The sequence below is a fragment of the Zeugodacus cucurbitae genome, chromosome 5 (genome assembly GCF_028554725.1).
Source record: "Zeugodacus cucurbitae isolate PBARC_wt_2022May chromosome 5, idZeuCucr1.2, whole genome shotgun sequence".
NCBI lineage: Eukaryota > Metazoa > Arthropoda > Insecta > Diptera > Tephritidae > Zeugodacus > Zeugodacus cucurbitae.
The window spans coordinates 68,079,879-68,090,863 of NC_071670.1; the positions used below are offsets into that span (position 1 = coordinate 68,079,879).

General features: G+C 33.5%; 1 protein-coding gene across 1 annotated transcript in view; it reads left to right on the forward strand.

Moving 5' to 3' along the window:
- LOC105211845 (coactosin-like protein) overlaps positions 1 to 8,757 on the forward strand; it is a 23,754-nt gene extending 14,997 nt beyond the window's left edge. The window contains exons 3-6 of the mRNA XM_054230655.1: positions 7,346 to 7,428; positions 7,506 to 7,746; positions 7,965 to 8,064; positions 8,388 to 8,757. Of these exons, the coding sequence (XP_054086630.1) occupies positions 7,346 to 7,428; positions 7,506 to 7,746; positions 7,965 to 8,064; positions 8,388 to 8,395 (432 nt within the window). The 3' untranslated portion in view covers positions 8,396 to 8,757. The remainder of the gene's footprint in view (positions 1 to 7,345; positions 7,429 to 7,505; positions 7,747 to 7,964; positions 8,065 to 8,387) is intronic.
- The last annotated feature ends 2,228 nt before the right edge of the window (positions 8,758 to 10,985 follow it).

Here is a 10,985-nt window from a genome sequence, read left to right on the forward strand (position 1 = left end):
AATTAATATTATATAATACACAATTTGATCCACATATTCGTCATATATATTGTATAAAGTCCATTGAAAGTTGGAAACCCTAATGTTAGGTTAGAAGTACCGAAGTCCTCATATTCGATATATGGGGCATTGAATACCTACGGTCCGATTTTTGCGATTTTTAGAATGGGGCTGCCACACTAAAAATGTAGTATTTGTGCAAAGTTCTGCACCGATATCTTCACTAGTGCTTACTTTATATATTGTAAAGTAAACGATTCAGATGGACTTCAAAGTTCTGGTATATAGAAAGTAGGCGTGATTGTGAAGCGTTTTGGCCAATTTTCACAACATATTATTGGGAGGTAAGGAAACTATTACAAACCAAGTTTCATTGAAATCGATCGAGTAGTTCCTGAGATATGGTTTTTGACCCATAAGTCGGCAACGCCACGCCCATTTTCCATTTTGTAAAATAAAACTGAGTGCAGCTTCCATCTGCCATTTCTTGTGTGAAATTTAGTGTTTCTGACGTTTTTGGTTAGTGAGTTAACCCACTTTTAGTAATTTTCAACCTAACCTTTGTATGGGAGGTGGGCGTGGTTATTATCCGATTTCTTTCATTTTTGGACTGTATTAGGAATTGGCTAAAAAAAAACGACTGCAGAAAGTTTGGTTTATATAGCTTCATTGGTTTGCGAGATATGTATAAAAAACTTAGTAGGGGGCGGGACCACGCCCAATTCCCAAAAAAAATTACATCCAAATATGCCCCTTCCGACGGACGGACCGACAGACGAACAGACATCCGGATTTCAACTCCACTCGTCATCCTGATCATTTATATATATATAACCCCATATCTAACTCTTTTATTTCGTGGTGACACAAACAACCGTTATGTGAATAAAACTACATATAATACTCTGTGCAACAGATTGCGAGAGTATAAAAATTGAAAGAACATAAAGAAAGACACAATTTTTAGTAAATTTGTCTTCCAAAGTAATATCTTAAAGTTCTTAAAGTTTGTATATTAGTGATCGGATATCCGGTCGCTAAAGTCTAATGATCGACAGAAGGGTTAATTAAATATTGTTTACTTTTGTGAAGTGATTTTGACAAATATTTATATTAGCTAGTACCTATACAAGATACTACAACTGCTAGATATTATAATTATATTTAGACCCTGTTCGAAGACAGTTAATGTAATCTATATCTTCACCGTATCCAATGATAACAAAACTATGCGCTCTCTTCGGCATGACTAATATTTATTTATGGTGTTGAATACAGTAAATAAATTATATATTTACCGGCAAAGAACTTTATCAATAAAATTTATTGATTTCGAACGCATTATGTGGATATACACTTATATTCCACATTTTATAGCGGCGGTTTTAACAGTCACTCCAACTATATTGCAGACCGTCTACAACCGCAAGCAAAACTCGAAATATTTCTTGAATAAAAAGGGGGATTGAAGTTATTTTTAAATACTTTAAACTACGCAGTCATAACTATGCAGTGCTACGCTATTGAACACATACTTAGACTTACAAATGTATTTACCGTTTTATTTTCTCCTTACTTCGCCTCGAATCCCACAAAATATGCATATCTATCTTTTTATGCGCTGTCCTCACACGAACCCAAGCACATACTCGTAAATATGTTTGTAAAATATAAGTATCTACTCACTCTCACCTTCAGGATGAGTGAAGCAACGCATCGCATCGCATGGGTGGGTGCAACGACGACGGCGGTGCCGCCGGTAGCAACGGCAGCACAACGCCAACAACGCACGCAACTCACACGCAACTTACACTCGGCAGCATTTCCTACGCTGATTTTAAACTTGAAATTTATTAATAACCTTGCGGCGCATACTCAAATCGCATTCAATGGATGATACGCCGATTGTTTGGCTATATACGGGCACAAATACACACCATATATGTATATGTATGTGTGGCATGTACTTACTTGTAGTTAAGTAACAAGTTTGTGCGGGGGAACGCGGGGAGCGTGCTTGCCAAGTGCATGCGAGTGCCGGCTCCAGCTGAGGCGGCGTACAAGTACACTCGTGTGCACTCGTAAAATGTGTTCTATGACGATCGGCGTCGCACATTTTACCACATTTTAACTCCACATATGGCCAGAAAATGTACAATAAAAAAAATGGCTAATAAGAAAAAGTGTGAGCATTAATAAAAAAATAAAACAACAACAAATGTACATATAAGCAAATATAACAATAAAGGCAGCAATCAAAATAACAACGCCATAAAAGTAATGCAAGCAAGCAGAAAACAAAAAAACATAAAAGAAAAAATACAAAAAAAGAATAAAAAATATAAAATAAAAAAAATTGTGTTACAAAATATATAAAAAAATGCCGTAACAAGTGAGCGCGCGATTTATGCGCTTCACAGGAAAATCATAAAAAATGAAAAGCAATAAAAATGCAATTTTTTAAATATTTTCGTAACAAACGTACGAGTATGTCTTATATCCGTTATGAATAAATACCGAAATTTATGCCTACACTTCTTTAGTGCATTGCATTTAACGCCGCACGAGTTATACGTTAAATTTATGCAGATGCATCCACACTGTTGTTGATTAATTGCAAATTACTAAACTACTTTGCAACGGCGCAAACTTGTAATATTCATAATACACAGGCCGACAGACGGGAGTGAAAACAAAATGCCGTAAATGTTAAGTTGCATGACTTACAGTAGCCACTGTACGTTGGTATGTTTGCCTGTTTGTATGTCGATCCGCTTTGGCCATACAGTTAAGTGCCACAATGTCCGATTGGTCTGTGCACCGGCACTTAGATGAGTACATTCGCCCATACAAACATACATACCATATTACACACTACTGTAACGAACCATCAATTTATTCGTTCATTCATTATTGTGTAAAATGAAATAATTATTTGCCTTATTTTTGCATCTTTTTCGCTTTCGATTTCGTTAGACTCACTTTTTTCCATACACTTTTGCCCGAAGTATTACATATGTATATACGATATTTATTTGGTTTGTAAAATGTCTGTAATTGTTGTTGGCGAAAAATCCATTATTGGCATAAAATTAAATTCAAACTAATTTAATTAATTAACCGTTATACTGAAATGAAAGTAGCCATTGAGGTGAGCGGCGCGCAGTTGTTAATGCTGACTTTGATTTTTGAAAAAAAAAAAAAAAATTGTTGTAAACACATTAATATACAAAATGATAAATTAAATAAGTAAAGAAAATATATATTTTTTTTATTGCGTAAGAGATTTCTTCGTGTTTTGAAGAGTTCAGCTGTAATATCTTCCTTTCAATGAACACTGAGAAGTGACGAACCAAAAAACCTTTCATTTGCTTCGCAAATACAGTGGAACTTCTCTACTTCGAATCACCATAATCCACAAAAAAACTTCGAGTTAGAGAGACTTCCGAGTTACAGAAGGTAATTTGTATGAATTTTGACTTCTGTTGCCAATTCAATAGTTCGAATTATGGAGAACTACGAGTTAAAGCAGTTCGAGTTATGGAAGGTCAACTGTATATGTATTTACAATGAGAGATCTAACGTAGACAGTTTAGCGCTTCAAGTGATTTAGACTGAAAGTGCATCTTTTACCAAATCTTTAAAGAATTAAAAGCTCTAAGCATTGGCAAATTTGCATATTTGAAACCCCAAAACCATCTTCAAGATCCGTCACAGTACTCACTTTATTAAAACTATAAAAAAATTAATGAAAACTTAAAATAATGTTTACAATTAATATGGTATATATTCGCCTGTAACAGGAACAGAATTTTTAAAGTATATGGATTATCCAAAATTTAAAAGGTGACTTGAGTTGTTATGTCAAACAATTCAGAAATTCTGATCTTGGGACACATCTTAGGTTACTTTGAAGAAACAAAATTTTTCTGTTAAACTCTCCACAAAAGGAATCTACTCCCCATTTAGACTTTTCTACACAATTGAAACTTAAACAAGCTAAATAGCTGAGCAAATTTCAATATTTTAATATGCCTATATATTATATATACTTCAAGATATATAGCATATATGTACATACACATTTCCTCAAACATATAAGCATGTGCACTCCCTTTTATGGTTAAAATGTATGCGCGAGTCGTTCGCCTGGAGACACTTTGTTTCAATGCACTTAAGCAATAGTGAGAAACACCAAAAAAAAAACAGAATGTTCATTGGCAGTGGCACACTCCGGTGGCAGCAAGCTAATTAAACACTTCACCATTTAACACGACTTTATGGCTTAAGTGGTGAACAATGTGGGGACATATTGAAAAGTGTTGGTCATGAACTATGGCTATGTAGTCAAACATACAGAAGTTTATAAATGTAATGTATTCGGAAGCATATAGCTGTATAGCTTTGTCCATATATGGGTGATGGGGATACACACTTCAAAATCTATAAAAACCAAAGTCAAAATATACTTTTTTATTTGACAAATTACCGGTTAATATGATAACCGCACAACAAAAAATGTTAGTTGCTAAAACTTAAAAACTATTCTTTGACCATTTTTTCTTCACAATTCAAATATGCTTCGAATTACATATATTCCTTATGGAAATGTCATAAAAACACACTCGGATATTTTTTGAACGAAACAACTTAATGTCAATCGCTTTAATAGTCTACATCCGTACTTGGCAGGAAATAAATCCGGTACGGTTCCAGCATTTGTATTTTTGAGCACATATTACACTCCAAAGTTTTATATTATATGACATCATAAGTTCATCTATTAAGTCTTCGTAATTTTCTGATTTATGGTTTCCTAAAAACTTTTGGACAACGTTCACCAAACATTTCCAGTCGAGTTTTTTCAGATCATTCATATTTTCTATACAGTTCTTTTTATCAGTTACTGTATTACAAATATTGCTTCTTTAATTTTTGTCTCGCTGAGTCCGGATTTTCTCATCAATTTGGAGGTTTCGGTACAGGCAGTTCGGCACTCAGGCACTATGTAAGATGAGTCTGTTGGCCGAAGACAAGTTTGGTTACAATGTGGTGTGTTTGAACTTTGTTGCAATGCTCTTATTAAACTTATATGATCCCTTGGTTTGGTCCAAAGCATTAGTAAAGCAAATTGCCATAAATTGAAAAGTAACAACGACCGTCTTTTTGATCAGCAATAAATATTGTTTTTTTTAATCCTTAATAACTCTTCAATTTGTATGAAAAATATTTTTCATAATTTTATCACAAGATTAATTTATTTTAAAATATTTGAAGCAAAGAAGTAACAAAGGAATTTAGCTGATAACCTCCTTTATCAAATACATATATACATTTTTATGAAAATACTTAACTTATTGATTTCACATTTAATTTTTCAAATAAAAAAATTTGCACAGGAAGGAGTCGCAGAGGCGATCACTCTGCAAGAATTCCTTGAATTCGACGACTGAACTTTCGTGAACTGAAGTCAAGCGACAAAAGCAATGAGTCAGTTGATTAAAATACACACAAATAAACAAGCCATACCACCATATGGCACTCAAACACACACACACTGAGGGAGCGAAGAAATCGTATAAATAAAATTGTATTTAAATAAATATTTTGTATGCTCGTATGAAAACATGCGTTTGCTCATGAATCACATTTTAAGTGCGCATAACTCACACAAATGCATACAAAAGTGAACAGAAAAAGGCTAAATTACAGCCAAGGAAGTGCACAAGCAATGAAATTGTGCACAAAAACAACAAAAAAAACATTAAGAAGTACAAATGCATGCAGCGATATCAGCGCATTGCAAATTATGTACGCGTATGTAATGTATATAAGTAAATGCATATATGTATATGTATGAGTATATAATCCATTACAGCCACAAAATAAGAAGTGAAATCATTCTGCAAAACAAATCCAACAATATCACTAAACTGCCAGTTTGAAAAGGAAATGCATAACATATACACATGCATAGCATAGCATAGCACACAATTATGCAAGTATTTCTAAGTACATATGTACATATGTTTGAGTACATAGAACAGAATTTCTATGCCTTGAGGTCATTTCCTTCGATAAGAATTAATTGAGTATCGAGAAATTTGCTTTAATTATATTTATACATATGTATAGTAAAACAATTGAAGCGCACATAACTGTCTCCTTTCAAAATTTGGACCAAGACGAAGGTTCCGTAAAAAAACTTACTTGAGGTACACATACAAGTTCTCTAATGAATTTACGCGCTGTGTTCAAAAATAACGGTAATTTTCGCTTTTCGTGAAAAGCAAAAATATTTATTCATTCGTCTACATTGATGCCTCAAGGCATAGTTCGATATAATACACTTATGCTAGCGCTTCTCTCAATCGTCGAAACACTTCTCAGACTCGATTTTTGGGATAGCTCTTTCAGCGATTTGTCCGTATGCTTGTAAAACGACAACTCTTTAAGGTTCTCTTTATGTTTGAAAATAGGAAAACGTCAGATGGGGCCATGTCTGCTGAATCTGGGGTATCGTAGATATATGGTTTATAAAATATTAAAATTTGAATTTTTGACAGAATTCTAACTAAAAAACTCACTTTTTTGGTCAACTTTTCGCCATATATTGGCTCGAAAAAATAGTTTAAAAAAATAAAGAAAAATCCTTCGTTCATTAACTAGATAATGTTATTTCAAAGAAGTGTGCAAAATTTGAATAAAATCGATTCATAACTTCTCGAGATATCGTGTCCACCGACTTAAATAATTGAGTTTTGAGATAAACGCGTTTAAAGTTTTCAATTGAAACTGACGTGGGTATATCTCTGAGAATTTTACTCGGATTGATTTGGTATTTTTGTATACTATTTTAAACATATTGTACTATTTAATAAGACAAAAAATTTGTTTATTTAATAGAATCTATAATATTTTTTTAACTGCATAACTTAGTCTCTAATGTTCAACCTAACCAATCCACTCACTAATTGCTTACATTGCATTTAGTTAGAGTTTTATGTATCATATGTAGCCTTGAGTTCTCCAGTACCTCTGCATAAATCTCAGAGAGATCATCATTATTTATGTCACGCATTTTAAAACAATCGTTAGAAATTATAATTTATTTTTTCGAAGCTATAGTAATTTCATCTTATATGGCAGGTATAGTATTTTCTTAGTATTGTAAGGCTAAACTTCGCGAAACAGGAAAAAGGTAAGTATTTGATGTGAACTACTGTAGATTAATTTTAATTTAGCTGAAATTGCTGTAAATATGCCAGTCATGCGAATCCTGGAACTTCAGATGATTTTTTAATATTTTTACCCAATAATAATCATCACTTATTTGTACTTTCAGATGCTTGCACCAACGGGTCTCGACAAAGAATCCATACGTGAGGCTTACGAGGATGTGCGCTCCGATCAAACAGATACCGATTGGTAAGGCACCATAAACTTTAATATTTGCGTGAAACGGCACAAATTATAAATTTTGCATTACATCTCTCCGCTTTTAGGGCTGTCTTCAAGTTCCAAAACTCCACCATAACGTGCACAGCACGCGGTCAAGGCTTCGCCGAATTCCGCGAACAATTCGGCGAGAACGACCGCGCATTCGGTTACATCCGCATACAAATGGGCGATGAGATGTCGAAGCGGCAAAAATTCGTCTTCCTGACGTGGATCGGACAATATGTCGGCGTGTTACCGCGTGCCAAAATGTCCACGGACAAGGCGCTCATACGTGAGGTGCTAAGCGTAAGTATTTACCATATTCGATGGTTTGAATCGTAAAACTCAACAAAGCGCATATTGATGACTGTTTCCTTTATTTCGAATTATTGTTATTATTTTTTATATTTTTATTTGCAACGTATCGATGACTAATTGCACAGTTGTTTCTATAATATTTGCGCGTGTGTCTGTTTGTATGTGTGTGTTTATATAATATAAATAATTTCTCTTGTTCGATACAGAATTTCGCTGTGGAGTTATATGCGGGCGTTGACGACGAACTGGACATTGAACTTTTCCGTGGTGCCTTGGAACGCGCGGGTGGCGCTAACTACGGCACTGGTGAGCGTAAATGGTGAAACACCAAAGCGTTGGTGGCGCAATCAAATTGCATATTGTACATGAAATTGGCAAAAACAAAAGCAAAATTTAACAAAAAAAAAATAAATAATAAACACGGCATACACTTTCGGACACAAAATTCAAAAGCAACAACAAATCAATAAATAAACGTACAATACAGATTTCATTGTCCAGTACCAAGCGCGAAGCGTGAAAATTAAGATGAAATTGACGAAATTGAAGAAATGAAAGATTGTTTGGATCGAAGGAGTCTTTAGTGCCTACTATATATATATTTAATTATAAATTTAAATTCTTTTTAGGTGTTTAAAAAATTGAGACGTGACAACGCATCAACGAGTCCCTGATTAGTCATTAAGCTTATTGATTACAACAACTTATATATACATACATACATATTAACATGCATATTTAAGACATTTGGAAAGACGTTTATGTATTGTCCAGCAAGCACATGCATATGTATTTTGTGAAATTACTTACATACATACATACATACTTATGTATACTTACTATAAAAACAAATACAAATACATAGCAATTTTGTAAAGTCCAATGAACAGTTTTAACCAAAATCCATATTGAGAAAAAATCATAAATATCTATGTATGTGATTATATTTGTAAAAAAAAACATGCAAATAAAAATTACAAAACGAAAACAATGAAAGAACTATAAGTATATTTATTTAAAATACAAATAATGGGGAAGGGGCAATAGGCGACAAATAGGTGGGAGGACCCAAATCTGAGTAATATTAAAAATATTTGCTTTCTCCCAAGAAGGTATCCCATCTTCCCTAAACTGAGTCAAACTTATCAACGTCAATTGATGTGGAAATCTTTAAACCACCCAACCTTGCTAAATTCTCCAACCTCAACTATCTTATCTTGATTAAATTGGCTCAATATTTCCGCTAAATGAACTAATATACTAGAACTAGGACTAAATTATAGCACTCTCGAAGACTCATTGTGAAATATTATATTATGCCTGTAGTGAAAAATTAGTTTTTTTTATGAGGGACTAAGTGATCATCAATAGGTCTTTCAATATATAGAATATGAATTATGAATATATAGAATATGGATAAGTAGCCATGATCTGCGTAAATAATTTTCGGTCTTTAAAGACTGCCATCGATCTTGCAACACCATCAACACAATGCGCCGTATAATCCGTATTTAACAAATAGTTACATACTATTTTTACACTCTCGCAGCAAAAGTTGCTAAAGAGAGTGTTATAGTTTTGTCCACATAACGGTTGTTTGTAAGTCCTAAAACTAAACGAGTTAGATATAGGGTTATATATACCAAAGTGATCAGGGGGACGAGTAAAGTTCAAATCCAGATGTCTGTCTGTCCGTCCGTGCAAGCTGTAACTTGAGTAAAAATTGAGATATCTTAATGAAACTTGGAACACGTATTTCTTGGCACCGAAAGATTATGTTCGAAAATGGGCGGAATCGGACTGCTGCCACGCCCACAAAATGGCGATAACCGAAAACACATAAAAGGGCTATAACTAAGCCATAAATTAAGCTATGAAAGCAAAATTTGGTACAAACGATTGTTCTAGGAAGGGGCATATTTGGATGTAATTTTTTTTTAGAAAATAGGCGTGGCCCCGTCCCTACTAAATTTTTTGTACATATCTCGTAAACTACTAAAACTATATATACGAAACTTTCAAGAGTGGTTTTTTTCAGGTATTTCCTTGTATAGTCCAAAAATGGAGGTAATCGGATAATAACCACGCCCACCTCCCATACAAAGGTTTTGTTTAAAACTACTAAAAATGCCTTAATTCAGTAAGGAAAACCAACAGAAACCTTAAATTTCATTATAAATAAGGTACAGAAGAGCTGCACTCAATTTTAAATGGGTCCCGCCATATCTCCCATATCTCCGAAACTACTCGACCAATTTTAATGAAATTCGGATTGTAATATTTTCCTTGCATCCCAATGATATGTTTTAAAAATAGGCCAAATCGGTTCACAACCACGCCTACTTACTATATACCAGAACTTTGAAGACGATCTGAATCGTTTATTTTACAATATATAAAGTAAGCACTAGTGAAGAAATCGGAACAGAACTTTGCACAAATACTATATTTATAGTTTGGCATCGCCCTACTAAAAATCGTCGAAATCGGAATATACATTTTCAAGGCCCCATATATCGAACATGAGGACCTCAGGGGTTCTAGTTTTTTTATCGGAAATATAAGTAAGTCTCTCAGATATTTTGAAGAAATTCAGAGGAAATATGTTTTTTTTTTTAATAATATGTCTCCGTGCCTAAAATACGTGAAATCGGGTTATAACTTCACCTAACTCCCATATACATAATATTAGGGTTTCCAACTTTTAATGAACTTTATGTGGGTCAAATTGTGTGTTATATTACTGAAATTAAATAAATAAATTGCGAGAGTATAAAATGTTCGGTTACACCCGAACTAAGCGCTTCCTTACTTTTTTTTGAACGTTACTTCTACGAAAATAAATAGTTTAAAAATAGTACATAGCATTTTTGTAAATTTGATTTAAAACTAAAATACTTACTAAAACACAAAAGAAAATTTATCAGAATATATAATTGATTTTAAAGACGAAGTATTAAACACAAAGAACTGCGCTCAAACGTATTAATCCTTTTCACGAGAATAATAAGACAGGTAAAAAATTGTGTGTATTTGTTGTAATGTCCTCGATTTAACTCGTTACTACCTTAATAGCTTCTAAGAAAATAGCTTTCGCAATCCCTACACCTTATGTGCAGGTAGACAAAGATCGTTGTACAAAAACAATGTTATGTGTTTGGGTCAACTTTTAAAAATGGAAAAGAGTATAAAAAGTCGGCAAAGTTAACATTTCAAACATTCAGTTC